At 31.9% G+C, this 17,545-nt stretch overlaps 1 protein-coding gene across 1 annotated transcript; it reads right to left on the reverse strand.

Moving 5' to 3' along the window:
* Positions 1–234: 234 nt before the first annotated feature.
* Positions 235–6,712, reverse strand: LOC122588737 (cytochrome P450 71A1-like). The gene is made up of 2 exons (XM_043760911.1): positions 5,762–6,712; positions 235–999 (listed from the first exon to the last, which is right to left on the reverse strand). The coding sequence occupies exons 1-2, from the start codon at positions 6,677–6,679 to the stop codon at positions 391–393; spliced, it is 1,527 nt and encodes a 508-aa protein (XP_043616846.1). The 5' UTR covers positions 6,680–6,712; the 3' UTR covers positions 235–390.
* Between the last annotated feature and the right edge of the window lie 10,833 nt (positions 6,713–17,545).

Here is a 17,545-nt window from a genome sequence, read left to right on the forward strand (position 1 = left end):
TTTTGACAACTTTTAGAACTGTGAAATCTAACAAAATTAAGGTTAATATGATCACGTAATAACGATACCACTAAAATTTCAACCCGTTGGTTCACTAATATATTTTACCAATAGCTCTGATACACCGCACCAACAACACAAAAGTTATTTCACCACTACTACATTATCAATCTATCTATTTTTGTACTATGTCAATTTAAATTTTTTCTTTTTGTTGATGTAATATATCTTAAATATTAAAACATTATAAACTATATTTTTTAACTTATATATATTACATTTTTAATTATATAGAAAGATGCAGTTGAATTTAAAAGTGATGGTGGTATAAGGAAAATAAGAAAACGATAACGATGAAAAGAAGTAATAAAACGAACGGTTGTAAATGATTTAATGGGCAAGAAGACAAAGCTCATTCTTCTTATGCATGGTTATCCCAGGCATAACCTCATAGTTTATATCTTCAATCTTCATACCAAGCGGCAATCCCCAATCAAAGAAGTAAACCAGATTAGCAAGCAAGAGCTCCACCAGCATAACTCCCATTGAAATTCCGGGACAGATTCTACGACCTGCTCCAAATGGAATAAACTCGAAATCATTCCCTCGAAAATCGATATCACCATGTCCTAAAAACCTCTCTGGCAAGAACTCCTCAGGATTCTCCCACGATTTAGGGTCTCTTCCGATAGCAAATGCATTCACGTGAACCATGGTGTTTTGCTTGATTTTGTATCCATTATTTAAAATTATATCTTTCTTTGCTTCTCGAGGAACTAGAAGAGGGGCAGGAGGATATAACCTCATAACCTCTTTTACTATTGCCTTCAAATACGTGAACTTTGGAAGATCATCTTCATCTATTATTGTAGTTTTCTTTCCAACCACATTTCTCACTTCCTCTTGTGCTTTTTTCATTACTTTGGGATTCTTTATTAGTGATGTCATTGCCCAAACAACTATGGCTGCACTAGCATCTGTCCCGGCCACAAGCACATCCTAATTAAGAACAATAGAGGCCGGTAACAATTACACAAGTGATGATCGAAGAGGAGTTATATTATTTCTACCAATGTACTACTATAGTACTTGCATCCAAATGTTTTCACTGGAAATTAACCTGTACGTGGTCTAACCAAACAATATATTAAATTCAAACTATAGAGACAGTTTTGTCTTTTTAATTTGTTTGTCGTTTTGCAATTGTAAAATTGTTTATATTTGTCCCAGTAATAAATATGACTAGTTTTTTCTTTTTAACAAGATGTTATCATAGTTACAACTTTAAAATCTAATTGATCTTATTAGGGTGGACGGAGTGGGTGAGGCACCGGACCGGTACTGGGCCGGTACCGGATGGCACACCGCCCCGACCCCCCGGTACCGGTTGGGTGGGGAGGGGACTGGGCACAATGGTGCCGGTTTGAGTGCTGAAACTTTTGACCGTTACAAAAGAAAAAGAAAAAAAAGAAAAGGGAGGGGCCCATGATGAATGTGTCTCTCTCTCTTTCTTCTTCTTTCCTTCTTCTTTCTTTCTTCCTTGTTTCTCCATTTTGCAGTTCTGTTTAATTTTTATTTTTTTTCTTTCAACACACAAATCACACACACAAATAAGACACACAAATAACACACACATATATCTATATTTTCGGAATCATGAACCCTTTCTTCAACAATCCTTTACTTCTTGACAATCACGGCCCAACACCCCCAAATTTCCAATCGGACTCGAGTTCATCTGACGAGACGGAACGGTATATTAATCTATTCACAATGGCGCATTATGCGATTCAACAAGATGTCCGTGATACTGCCTCCTCTTCAAGAACGTATACAAGACGCGACGATCGTGGTGAGTCTCACAACCGTCTTTTTCGAGATTATTTTGCCGAGGAACCGAAATTTAATGAGACTTTTTTTAGACAACAGTTTCGTATGAGTAGACAGTTGTTTGTGAAGATAACTTCAGATTTGGAAAACAATTTTAGTTTTTTTCAAAGGAAGATCGACGCTCGTGGTAAATTGGGGTTTTCGGCTTTACAGAGATGCACATCTGCAGTTCGCCAGTTAGGATACGGTAGTAATCCCGACAGTTTAGATGATTACCTAAATATGTCGGAAAGATCGTCACGTGACACCCTTAATGCTTTTTGTGATGGAGTCATTAAGTTGTATCGGCATGAATATTTGCGTAGGCCAACGCGTACTGATACGCAACGCATTCTTGATCATCATGCGTCTTATCATGGTTTCCCCGACATGTTAGGTATATCTTTACTTAATATATATTTACTTAATGTATATATGTATATATATTTTACGTAGTTTAGTTAATAATGTATATATATATATATATTACGTAGTTTAGTTAATAATGTATATATATATATTACGTAGCTTACTTAATTTATTCGGTCTAATAAATGTGTTTATAAGGAGTCTTGATTGTACACACTGGGGTTGGGATAATTGTCCAGTAGCTTGGCGTGGCCAATACACGCGAGGTGACCATCACGGGCCGACGATATCGCTTGAAGCAGTTGCATCACAGGATTGTTGGATTTGGCATGCATACTTTGGTGTTGTCGGTTCAAACAACGACATTAATGTGTTGAACCAATCTCCTTTGTTCAATCCTTTTGAAGACGGCACAGCACCGTTGGTTCCATTCACTGTAAATGGAACCGAATATCAGTACCCATATTTTCTCGTGGACGGGATCTACCCAAGATATGCGATGTTTGTGAAAACGATTTCCTATCCAACCGGTGAGAAAAGGATTCGATTTGCAAAGGCACAGGAGGCTGCAAGGAAGAATGTGGAGCGAGCTTTTGGTATTATAAAAAAAATGGAAAATACTTAGAGAACCAGCAAGACAAATGGAAGAAACCCCCATCCGTAAGATTATGTATGCGTGTTGTATTCTTCACAACATGATTTTAAAAGACGAGGACCACGCTATAAGTCCTTATTACATTCCAGATCCCCCTGTTGCGCCACAACCATCGGATGAACGACTGTTTGAGATACAGAACCCAAACGTTCACGAGGATCTTAAGATGGATCTCATTGACCATATTCATCGCACATTCATCCCGGGTATCGATCGCTAGTTTATTTATGTATTGTGTTGTCGTTTCGTTTAATATTGTACTTTGATGTTTTATTTTGTTGTTTGTTTTACATTTAATATTTGTATTAGTTTTAATTTATTAAATAAAATGTTTTAGTTTTAAAAATAAATAGAAATGAAATTAAATAGAAAAGGGTGGGGAAGGGAGGGGAGAGGTGGTGAAATGCTCCTAGTAATCGGGGAGGGGAGGGGAGGAGAAGAAAAATCAGGGAGGGGAGGGGAGGTGTGGGGAAGCCCTCCCCCCACCCTTATAGCTCGAGACATTAGAAGAATCAAGAGTTGGTGAACCATTGCTTCTTTTGGAAACGAAGGTAGTCAATATATTTTGGGACAAACCTTTTTTTAGCAAATGTAACCTTGTGCTATATATTTTTGACTAAAATTAAGGAAAAATATTATTTTCCAAAAAAATCATCTTAATAGTTTTCTATAGACTTTAGTAAAGTTAATAGATAAGATTAGAAGAAAAAATTAATAGATAATGTTTATCATATAGTCATGACATTAAAAAATTATTCAAAATATTTTTTTTAAAATATGTTATCTTTTAAATGAAAACTACTCTATATCGAGACAGAGATTTAAGAGCGTGCAACAATATACAGTAAGACCTCTATTAATTAATAGTGTTGGGATCATGATATTTTATTAATTTAACGAGTTATTAGATTATCGAATGTTAATTTACAATAGTTCGCTTAAGTTGGTTCTGGACAAATTATTAATTTTATAAAGCTATTAATTTAACGAGTATTAAATTATAGAGGTTTGACAGTATATTGTTATAGTCTAGACGACAATTAATTACAGTAACTTTTAACAGACAGTAGTAGCTTTGTTGAACTTTCCTTTTGTATATGTTTTCTTTGACTTTTGTTTTTTTGTCTATCCTTTTTGTATATTATTTTTTGAATTTTGCTGTTTTGTTTTTTTTGGACTTTTTGCTTTTTATTTTCTTTCTTATTTTTTTTAACTTCTATCATTACTTTGTGTGGATGAAAAGAAAAACTAACAGATAGAGGTGGGGAAAAACCAAGTTGTGTAAACCTTAATTTATACTCAGGAAAAAAGAAACAATTTATTAAAAATACGATTTTAAAACCGGTTTGGACCCGATTTAGTTCCTACTCGACTTTAATCGAGTTGAGTGGATTCGAGTATTTCGATCGAAAAACTATGTTCAAATCGGTTCGAATTGGTCAACCCGAACTGAATGTTGTTGACCCAAACCGGTTAAGGCCTGGTTCGGTTTTAGATCTCTGAAATAACCGAAAAATGTGCATGGCTACTGTCAAGTAATTAGACAAAACCGGATAATGAGATAATCCTTCCATCATCCATTCTGTTTGACCTGATTACAAATATATATACTTTATAATATTTGTTTGAAATTTTTATTCAACCCAATATGATTCTCTTTTGATGGCTCCTATTTGCTAGCTTGTTCGATCTATAATATTCAACCATCTAATTATTTTGAACTACTCTATTCTATTTTATTCTCTCAAAAAAATATAATTTAGTATAGAAGCATTTAATGTCAGGCCAACTTATTAAATATAGCTTTATTGGCTGTAGTTAAGGTGAATATAATAGTTATGTACTTATCATAACATTTAAAAATCAAAGATATGTTTTTGATATGAATAATATAACTTTTTATGCACATTAATTAAATTCCTTAAGATTGTAATTAGTTGTTTATAGCTTAAAATAAAAATGACAATGTTTTTATGAAAACAAACATAGAAAATAGGATAATAAAAATGAAATAAAAAAGTAAATAATTGTAGGTGTATTGAGTTATAAGTCTATAAACTCTTCTCCGGTTATATTTTGATCTTTTAAAATTTTCAAATGTAAAACTAAACTCATTTTTGTCTTGTTTGTATACGCATAAAAATGACTAAAAGTCATTTAAAATGACTTAAATACCCCCACTTACACGACACATGAAACAGTTAATATAGTTGAGATGACAGTCAATAAGTCAAAGGATGAAACGTGAAACCGTATCCTTCTATATAAAAAAGGGTCTATGACTCTATTGAAGTACAGAAACAAAATGTAACTATTTAAGTAAACAGAGACGTGACTATTTGAGTAACCTACCAGGTATGATTTATGTCGAAAACTCATAAAATTATAAAAACTACTAGTGTAACACGTAATAAAGTCAAACTTACTTTTTTTTCCAAATGTCAACCTTTTCTTCAAATCTTTCTTTCACATAATAAAGTCAAAGTGCATCTGTTCAATGGGCCGGGTTCATGCATTTAAATATAACTTCTGAAGTAACACGTAAGATGTGAATGCCATGTGTTAATTCGGTCGTCACGTATGATTTGCTGTAATGCATAAGTCTTTAATAGAGAGTTAATTGATTTATACTTGAGTTTGTTTATTTCAAACGAAGATCGAGTATAATAATTAACCAATTAATCAATCAAGGTTTAGAATTTTAGATAACCATCTTCATTAATAAGTCGATCATTCACTAATTACCATTATATATCTTGCCAAAAAACCAAAGAAGTAAAAATAGAAGATAAAGATGTGTGTGTGTATATATATATATATAGCGCGCTTATGCAGATCAAGTCATCAAGTGATATATATATTGCGTACCGTAAGCATGGCTTTGATGTGATCATTAGTGAGCTCGATGGGACTCAAGACTTGATCTTTTTTGAGTTGTATTAAGATATCAATTATGTATCGCTGCTCTTCATGAGACTTTTGGTTTCTTGGATCCAGGCGTTCATCAATTAATTCCTGATAGAACGAATCTAAATCATTAAAGCACTTGTCTAACCGATCTATATTGCCCGTAATCAACTTATCAACCAAGCCCACAAAAGGCAGACCGGGCCAAAGATCCGTAAGAAACAAATGGGCTATCATCACTTGGAGTTCACCAATCAGCCCAACAATCCTCCTACGTTCATTCTCGTCGTCATATTTCTTGCCGAAGCCCATCCTCATTACGATATTACATGTCACACTTTTGGCGATTTCGCTCAAATTGACAACCTTAGACGAACTTGAGAGCTTATTTATGTTATTTATAGCAAGTGAGACTTCTTCTTCACGAATGTATTTAGAAGATTGCATTCTTTTAGGGCTAAACAAATTCATAATAGAAATCTTTCTCATCTCTCTCCAATACTCATTGTATGGCGAAAAAACCACATCAAGGCCATTGTAAGTAAATTTTTTTTGGGCAAGTGTTAATGGCCGGCTGCAAAAGATAAGATCATGGGTTTTCATTACTTCTTTAGCTAGAGTTGCTGATGAAACAACGATGGTTGGGATGAAACCGAAGTCTAGAGATACGATTGGACCGTAGGATTTTGAAAGGTTCCATAAGGAAGTATGGAGGCTTGAGGTATCGATTTGATGTAAGTTTCCAATTATGGGAAGTCTTGGAGGGCCTGGTGGATTATTGAATTTTGACTTATTTTTTATGATTTTGGGAAGAAGAAGATAGAAGAAAGATAGAATGGGAAGCAATAATAATAATAGAAGCAAATAATGAAATGGCATTATTATTGAGATGTTATGAACGTTTACTAATAGTTATGGACTTTTGGTTATATATATATAGACTGCATATGGACGGAAAGATATGAAGAAAATCAGCATATATATATATATATATACACGATAGATTGCATGATAGTCATAAAAGATTTTAGAATACGGCAGTCGCCTATATTTTATTTCATTATCTTATTCGTTTCCAACAAAAGTGAGATTAAAAATGTTTAATTGAGTGGTGCTCCATCCATTATGCTTTTGGACCAAAAGAAATGGAAAAATTATGTGGAAGTATTTTAATACTGTAAAACGTGAACTACGCTGTAATGAAATATAGCAACATATTCAATATTTATTTGAACAGCTAGCTAGCATATAAAATAAAATAATAATTGATAGACTTTGACTCAAGTCAGTCTCAATTGGACGTCTTCATCTCTTTCTCAATGTCACGTTAGCTTTTCTATCTCTAAAAACACCTCTCTCACACTTACTTTCAATAATACTTTTTCCTTCACCTCTTTTCTCTTCAAAAAACACCCAAAAACAAAAAAAAAAAAAAAACTTTTTTAAACCACCTCTTTCGACGACGGAAGCCTCGACGACCTCTGTGCCAATAGCATCATCTCGTCGATGAGCACGAAAAGCACATGACGAAAAGCACGAAAAGCCTTTTTGGGACAAGCCTTAAGATGATATGTAGTGCGTACATCAATTTTATTTTAAAAGGTTGTAGTTTTAATTTGCATCCAATAAAATGAGGGTCATAATCAGGAATGACAATGGATACTTGATTTTTTAAAATTAAGTTGTCTATAGTGTTTATTATGGTGAAAAACTACGTTTCGATTTCATTTAGACTTTGATATTTTGTTAACTGAACCTTTTTTTTTTCTCTTTTTCTAATATTCTAACAAATATTCAGTTACACTACTTTAACCTATGGATGACATAAGAATGATGAAATCGAAATTAATTGGATATAAATAGTGATATGGACATAACTCCAGCTAATGTACATCCTGTCCACGGGGAACCCGGACCCTTAGTTATATATTATATGAAGTTATATTCGTATCACAGAAAGTGATTTATTTATTACATTTTATAATTTTTTTAACATACTGTACAAATCAATATAACATATGTGGTAAATATATTAATTAAATGTTGTGGTATAAATATTACTTCCCATATATTATTCGAAATATATAAATTGCATGAACTGAAGCTAAGAAAAATATCAGCATGCGAATTATTATCGTATATAAGCCAACCATAACAGAACGCAATCAAAGCTTTCGTACTTGACCGCTCCTTCAACTGATTTCATTCATTCATAAACTCGCTTGAACGTAACATCAAGAGCTCCAGCTGCAAGAAGATATCATCTTTATGCTGGGGACGAAAGCTGCATTGATTTGACTTCTTTGCTTCTAATTGATAGTCATACAATATATTAAAACACGTGGAAGGAAGAAACATTTATGGCAACGAAGCTCAGTGGATGTTTTACTCAGCTCGAAGACCGAAGAGCTGACTAGTGTAAAGTATTTACAAAACTCTATACTGATTACGATGAAGACCTTTTATTTTTATACTCTATTATCCGGATCATACCCTTTGTCTTTGATTAAAGTACAAAGTGTGTAAATGTGGGTTAGATAAAGTAGTTTTATGTCTTAATTATCAAGCATGCTTGAGAAATTAAATGTAATCCCTTAAATGCTATCAAACATATTTGTACGACAAAATTGATATCCCGATGTCAACTTTTGCACAATCAAGCATTCACTTTTGCAATATTCATACTTTGTATATTTTTGGTGAACTTGTGCAATGTTTTCTCAATCACAAAAAATGAATATTTCACAACTTTAAATGTTTCGATTGACGAGAGAATTTTCAATTGTAGATCAATTGTATTTATAGGTTGTCAGGATATTTATATTTATTCATTATACTGGTTTTGCGGCAACCTTGTATTTTATTTAATACAATAAATAAAATACGTTGAAATTTACCACTTGGTCTCACCAGTTTACATATTGCAATGTCATTTACTTATTTATTTTGTCACCTAAATAAGTAATTACATCAGTTCTTGGTATATATGATATAGGGTACATATACGCCTAAAGTGTCATAGTTGAACGACACACACTTAAAAGTTAAAAGTAAAGTATTAAATCTTTTTATCGGTATTTAAGATATAATAGATATGTTATCTGGACATTGTCACGGAAGACATTGTGTTTATGTATATGATATCATATAAATTTAAAATGATTATTCGGACGTTTATCATGTACGATAAGATGTAAAATTTATAACATGTTTTCGGGATCATTTTATACATTATTTAAACGTCACGGAGATTACAAAAGTGTTAGTGATTTGTCATTGAATTGTATCTGTCATACAACATAAAAGTGGAATAAAAGGATTACAAACCCAAAAACTTACAACATAACACGTAATATTTAAAACCTCAAAACAATATATTCGAGTTTATATAATTTTTAAAACATGTATATAAAAAAGGTAATTAACATGGACTAAATACCTGTAAAACTAATACTTGTATCAATAAATTATTATATCGACACATAAATATAGGTAATTTCATTAGTAGAAGATAGTTGTTATTTAAAAAAAAAGAATTAATAAAAAAATATGATTACATAAGAAAAAAATAAAAAGAAAAAAAAAACAAAAGCAAATAAATATTTTCAAAAAAAAGTAAAATATAAAAAAAAAATGTTGACACAAAATTCTATTCACGCAATACTACGTTGTGAGTTAGACATATCGTAGGTATACTAATTTACTAAGTTACAAGCAATGTTTGATGATAGTTATAAAAGTGTAACATAAGTCTGATTTGCAAACTCACATATAGCATTTAACGATTGTTAAGATACGTTAGAGAAAAGGACCTTACTCCTGGTTAAAGAAAATAGTCTGATTTGCAGTAGTTTCCGTATCTCTCGTTAAATATTCGAACAGAACTTAACCTACATTAACTGATGTGGACCATTATTGCAAATGGAATTAAGCATAAGTTAAAAAAAAATCCAAAATTATATATATATATATAGTGATGCGACAGCCTATTTATTTTGTTAACTGGTGCCCGAGGGCATTAGTTATGATGTATTCAATAAAGTTAGATTTTCTTTTAATATAAAATTATGTATTTATGGTTCATCTAAAAATGATAATTATCAGATTGAATTAATAAGCATTAAATATAAATTTTGATAATTTAAAAAATACAGACTTTATTGAATGAACCATAATTTTTTTTTTAAACAACAACGATGGAGTATTATTAATAACGTGAACTAGCAAGGAGCTATATAAAGAAAGTGCAAGACATGAGTTAAAAACAAAAAGCAAATCACGAGATACAAGGTTTGTTACACCAACTATCCCAATTAAAATCCACTTTCTTAGCTCTATTCAAAATCCATAGATACCCCCAAGGACTTAATTTCTTCAATATCATAATAGGTGACGCAAAGACCCTATTGTGAATAACATCATTTCACGTTTTCCAGAGGCTCCAAATAGCGATAAGTATAATAGCATTAAGTATTTTTCTCGAACTTTTATCTCCCGCTAAAGAGAAGTGCATGTTTTGTAGTTTCATCATATACATTACATTGAGCATATTTCAATGATCTAGGCTTAACCCCCCTCTTGTTTAGTTAGAGTGGGAAGCTTATCATGACTCACTTTCAGTTCTTGATATTCACCTTCTTTGACACCCAATTATTTCAGAGAAAGTTTTGATGTGGATTAAAATCAGAAGCCTTGTCAAATTTTAATCTTAGATCCACCACATTGAATTCATTTGCATTTAAATTAGGCTGTAAATCCAATCCTCTTTTAAAAAATTCAGCTTTGACTTTAGAAATTGATTTCCATAGCCCACTTAGCTTCACATTAACAGAAAAGTCATGGTCCTAAATGAACCATAACTAGTTAACAAATCCTTTTATTTTTTTGTTCTTATTATCCGGTTTTTCAAAGATAGGATTAATAATGGTTAATTATGTGGTACGGTAGATGGGAAAATATATGGAAGTACGAGTATTTAATTAGAATTTGGTTGATAATGACGTTTATTTTGTCCGCGTGTGCGTGATATATGTTTTTGTAATGAAGTTTATTGAACGTAATTTATTGTTTAACATAGTAATATAAATAAATTAAATTTAAATTAATACAAATAAGTTTCTTTTAATACATTCTAAATTACTGTATTTTTCTAAGTCTTTTTTATGTCATTAAAAAAATTCAAAGTTTATGCATAGGCCATTATTTTTCAATCCAAAACTATTCTCTATCAAAACACTCCCAATAAGAGTTCCCAATACATTATAATATACTGTCATATCAGCGTCACATTATAAAAAACTCTTCCATATATTGTCGTCATTATATAAAAATTATAACAAATATATCGTACAAACCATTCACAATAAAATTTATTTTCTAATAATAATACAATCTTTTTTCAATATATAGTATCTATATCTAACATTACACCGTCATTTACAAACATACAACATATACATTCTACTAACCATTTTTTCTTACAATTTTTTTTACTGAAGTATATATAATATCATCGTATACAATAACTACTAATTATGCTATTATTAAAACTTAATACGTTCCTTGCGTATTATGTGGTTTGTTATCACGCAGCAGAGGTAGCTCAACAGTACTATGGAATTAGGCGGTCGCTTTAGGCCTCTAAATTTTCGAGGCCTCAATATTTTGTATATTCGACTTAATGTTTGGATTTTGGACTAACTACGATATATAATTTGCATTATAGTAACGCCTTTATTGGTTTTGGTATCAACATTCATATCTTTTTTATTACTAGTAGTTTATAATAAAAATCGAGTTACTTTTTTTTGTTGTTTTTCTCTTTTAGTCTAATTTATATGGTAGTGAACTAAGCTTCAAAAATTGATACCGTTTGAGGCCTCAAAAAACCTTAAGCCGCTACTCTCACGCAGATTCATAAAATATTTATACTTTGTCATTATTATCATTAGGAGGTCAATTTGTAAGCATCCTAATCTAAATCTATATCTACAAGTTAAGATGAGAAATCTGATTTGGCAACTTGGCGTATATAGTTTCACGGCCATGTGTTATTTTCAAAGGGCTTTTCATTATTGTGACCTCCTAATACTTTTTTTTTTTTTATTTTTTTTTTAATTTTTTTTTTCTGAACAACATGGTTGGCGCATCAATTGAATAACTCCTGTCTCGGTCAATTGTTGGCGGTTTTTTTTTGCTCTATAATTGATTCTCTATGGGATTTAATGATTTATTATAGAGTACCAACAAAGTTTGCCTAATGTTCAAATAAGTGAAAAAAAAATAAAATTTGTAAATACGCGTATCAAGTGTTTGCATAAATGCTTGTATTAAAATATTTTGTTTCTATCTGAATAAAAGTAGCTATATATGCAAAACATTACAAACTAATTGTCGCTTCCTATTTGATAATTGGAATAAAAAATTGGCTGTCTAGCTTGGCCGGTGGATGAATGGATAATGTTTGGTCTTAATCTGATTTGAATAGCATATATCTTTGTGAAATCATCGCAGTAAAAGTTGATATGGCCACTGGTCCACAAGGGTCTGAGTTTATATGCTTTCACTTTCATGGCAAAGTACAAATGAACAATTGGACATTTATCAAGCATCAACGTGGTTACCTTCATCAATTTTAAACAAGATTATCTACCTTTTTAAGGCTATTGGTAGCAAGGGGTTATTAAAACCCTTTTTTTTCCTTAAAATGTGACATGTGGAGTTTTTTGTAAAATAGATGGTTCCTCTTGGAGTAAGAGGTTCTCTTTGTAAAATCATAAAGTAACTGTTGGGGTAAGAAGTATACGTTGGGGCTCTCATGGTCAAATAAGGAACACCCGTTCCATTTCAAACGAGCCAACGATTTTATGCAAGTGGAACGCCCCTAGGGGCGGTGTGCTGGGCGTTCCCGGGACGATCTAGTCACTTTTTAGGCGTGTCAAAGGTAACCAACGGTTCACTCCTAAAAGCCTAATTGGTAAAATGTAGCTACTACTATGATGCTCTTACGTAACAGTTAATATTGTTTGCAAGCAATCAAGTCGGGCGAGTGCGTAAGTTATCTTCTATCTTTTAGATTTGCAATGTTCATATGATTTAAGTTTGTTCCTCCGTGTGGTATTGGTATTTGTGTGTTGGTGTCATGAGGGGAGGCGGCATCCCGAACCCTGGGCCCACTTTTTGAAGAAAAAGAAAAATTTAAGAGTGTATATAACGTCAGATAATATTTATTAATTTAAATATGTTGTTCACATTTTTAAATGCGTTATAGACCACCGAGTTTTTTTCCTCAGTTTGTTCGTCTTGAGTGCTTAGATCCTTGGAACCACTATCTATACTCTATACACGTATGTAAGAGTAAGATAAGTCTCTAACTCTCTACCATGGGTTCTACGTTGTCCGCCTTTTATTTTATTGCTTTTTTAATGTTTATCTTCGGTATTAGAGAGCTAAATTGAGACATGTTCAAAAAAGGTATGTCAGATGTTCTACATCGATGCCTTGTAGCGAGCCTATTAAACCATAATAATGCTTAGACTATGTGGTATGAGGGGTTCTCTAGGCGTTTTAGGGTCGGAACGCCTCTAAAATGCCTGCTACATTGCCCCCGGCAGGCGTTCCGGGCTAAAAAATGGGTGTGGACGGTTGGGCAAAACCGTGGACCAAACTTGGACTTTTTCCCCTTTCCAATGCCAAACGGCTACTTTTCTAATTATTGTTTATACATATATATATATATATATATATATATTTTTTTTTTTTTTGTTTTTGTTTTTCTTTTTATCCTCTATAACTCCATAGGAACACTGACACATCGCGGAAGATGCCCATAGAGGCAAAGTTGCCTCACCCCACACATTTTTGGAGAATGCCTTGGAATGCCTTGTTTGCTTATGTGGCGCCACATGATGGAAAACCCTCCACCCATGGAATGCCTCATACCACTTGGTCTTAACTAGTATGTTTTATCGAGCCTTGTGATTCGAGGCTTCAACTTTTGTAGTTTTGTCTGTTATGCTTCCATTTTTTATTTTTGTTGTGTAAAAAGTGAATTTCGCTTGAAACCTCATGTCATGATTCAACTGCGCAGGTCCGGCCCTGCTACTCGGCCATCAGGGCAACAACCCATAGCATCAAAGTATAAGTGGGCAGCAAATTTGTACTATATATATCATATATGTTTGTGGCCGCCAACAGGTCCAAGTATTTAATATATTTAACCCATGTAATTATAAACTTTTTGTACATCCATCTTGTTTATCGGAACTCAGAAGCTGAAAGGTTGATTAATACTAGTGAATAATTTCAATGACATTAAAAACTTATAACGGGATTTCGGATTCATTTAACTTTTATGATTTCATTGCATTTTATTATTTTAAAAAGCTATATGACTTTAAATTAAATTCATAAACCACTGTGTGTGAAAAAAAATAAAAACAAATCAATATTACTGCGAATGCTTTTAAATTATATATAACTTTTTTAATGGTATACACAATTACAAAAAGAGAATATAATTAAAAACTTAAATCGAAATTGACCTCTTGTACTATAATGTAACTACGATAAACAAAAAAAATTGTTAGTTATACTATATTTTAAACTTAAGTATCTTATTAGAGAACTATATTAAAGATATTATATAAACTTTTTCTCTTTTTCATATTTTGTAGGAAAAATACAAAATACTGATTTTTATTTTATAAGAATTGGTGTTTAAATGAGCTCAAACCTTTTATGTTGTTTGTCGACAAAATTTTAGTTCGAGAAACCTTTTAACTACCGTATCCTGAGCATTCGATAATTCAGGATCGGCCCTGCGACTACGAGAAGTCTAACATACATTATCTTAACCGGTTTCGCGCTAGAGAGCTCCATCAAAATAGAAATGTCTATTTCAAATACCCAATGGGGGAAAACCCCCTACTAATTCGCCCGAAAGCACGACGATTAATAGGGGTAAGCCCTGCCCCTCATACTTAAACCTGGGTATACCCAAGCCCTCGACTACCTATATCTCAAAGTCGGTGGAATAAAGATTCGAACTTGAGACCTATAGGTTACTAGGGAAACTTCAAACCATTACACCACCTCATTATTGATCTGTTATGCTATTCATAAATTATAAAATCAAAATGATGGGTGTAACAACCACGTTTAAAATTTGAAATATATAAAATTTAAAGAGAACCGAAACGGGGTAGGTTGATACACAACTAGAAATCTGGGGTGTGTGAGTTAAAATCAATACAACTGTTTTGTTTGATATGAGTATAATTTTGTTAGAAAAAAGATAAATCCTCCTAAAAATTAGCTTAAAAATCCTCTTAAAATAGTAAGAAATTGACATGTGGTATCCACTGATTCTCTTTCCTAATCTTGCTTCCTGATTTTTTAACATGTCCTCATCTCATGATTAAGAAACTTATTAGGTTATTTATTTATGAGCATTAATCATTTTTCATTTGTTATGCTAGTGTGTGCTTGCAGTAAATTTAGAGCCGTTTAATTTAAGAGCAATGTTAGAGTCACAAACTAATTAAAAACAAACTTTTACAAACTCATGTCTAACCAAACAAATCAAGGAAGAGAATGGAGAAAGAGAAAATAACTTAACATATAATTGGTCCACCTAATTTGCCAAATCATTTTGTAAACGTTTATTTGTATTTAGTTTGTATACATAGCATTTCTCTTAATTTAAAGCCTATTATGTACAGGAGGGGATTCCCTCAAGTTGATCGTCATGTTAGGATGATCTTGGCCCTTGGATGAAAATCAAAGGCTAAGATTCAATGATGATCATTGAATATTAACCACTGATTTTTATTTAAGGGCTAAGATCTCCCCAACTTGACTCAAGTTAGGCACTCAACTTGAGGGAATCCTTACCCTATTATACTCGTAACAACAACGCACAAAAGTCGGCTGTGTGGGTAGAGTTACTGTAGCAAGTTACTGTAGTAATGGTACACTTCTTTATGCGTTTGTTACAACTTCTCTAGCATAGTATTGTTTTACTAATACAACTAGCTAAATAACCCGGTTTAACCCGGGATTTTAATACAAATTTTGCTAATCAATAATGTTTATTAAAACAATAATTTCAGGTTTGTTTCATTATTATATATGAAAAGTTGATATGTCAAATACTGAATCAAATAATGCAATAGTAATTGAATATAATGTAATAGAATATTTTAGCATTGACTATATGTCACATAAATGAGTACACGTGATAAAATAATACACGAGAATGGAAAAAAAAAAGAAAGAAAAAGTTATAAGCATAATGATGTATTAAAACCTTAAAATGGATATCAGACAATTAACTTTTCATTTGCTCTACACCTTCGAGTTAAATAAAATGAAGTTTTTTATGAAAATTATTATTTACTCATAGTGTTCAAGAAGAAAAACCATTATAAAAGGTAAAAATTTTATAAAATAAACATAATTTCATAACTATATTTTTTCAGTTAAGTTACAATTTAAAAGAAATTAATAATTAAGCTACAAATTAAAATATACTATAACTCTATATTATTAAGGAAAATGATAATGACAGCCCTAAGGGGTGTCACTAACAACATATTACATGCTTAAAAACTTGTACATTATATATTAAAAACCGCCTCCTGATTTTTTAACAGCAAGGTACAAATTTTAATGCACCAAATTAGTTTTTAATGACAACCTTAAGGACTGTCGCTAACAAAACCCTATTATTAATAATACCATTAGCATAATTATCGTGAATAACTAATTACTTTAGCACGTGCTTTGCACATTACTAATTCATCGAAAGCTCTAGCCCTTTTTCTCATCTTAAGGGTTTTGTATCCTTTTTGTTCTCTCCTTTACTTTCACCGACGATTGGTTGCTCTTCTTAATCACTTGGATTCCGTTGATGTTATTTTAATTTTGGATTTCATTGATGTTTTACATATGGTAAAAATCCAGTGTTTCTGTTCTCATCACATTCTTCACTGTTTTAGGACATACTGGTATGTTAATATTTTTTTTATTCCTATCTGCGTTCTCTCTCCCTATCTCTTTAGAGTTATGTACATACTAACATACATGTATTTGTATCCCTTTTTCATTTTATAAAAATGAGATAGGTGTTCAAAGCTTCATCTTTTATACTTTGCGTAAAAAAATGATTTATTCTAGGCAACGAGTTTTGCACTCAAGATGCTCGATGAAATGCATATATATATTAACAAGTACTTGCAATGCGTAAATAAATTGGGATAAACAAGTACTTTTTGAGTAGTTTAACTATCTATATATGGAACACATATATAGCCTAAAAGAGTATAATTGAAGCCAGCACATTTAGATTGTGCAATGCCATGTGACCATTAAAATGTCATTTTCAAACACTAAATATTGAAGAAATATTGATGGATAAAAGATTGACAACAATACTTAAAAAATCGGATTCTAATTCATACTAGATCACAAACAAGAGTTACAATAATCCATCACAATGGATGGAATTAAGGGACAAACATAATATCTAAAAATAATCTCAAGGAGACAATAAGAATAGATACAGAATTGATAAAACAACAGGGTTTGTGGAAAGGAAAACCCTAACGGCTAATTTGGGGATGAAATTGTGTTGTAACCTAAAATCGGAACAGTGTTTCGTTTATAAAGAGGTGAATAGATACATAAGCATCCCCTTGACTATTGCTTGTCCAGCTTACATCCCTCTAGCTTCTTTTTCTTTTA

Source organism: Erigeron canadensis, chromosome 2 (assembly GCF_010389155.1).
Source record: "Erigeron canadensis isolate Cc75 chromosome 2, C_canadensis_v1, whole genome shotgun sequence".
Lineage (NCBI taxonomy): Eukaryota > Viridiplantae > Streptophyta > Magnoliopsida > Asterales > Asteraceae > Erigeron > Erigeron canadensis.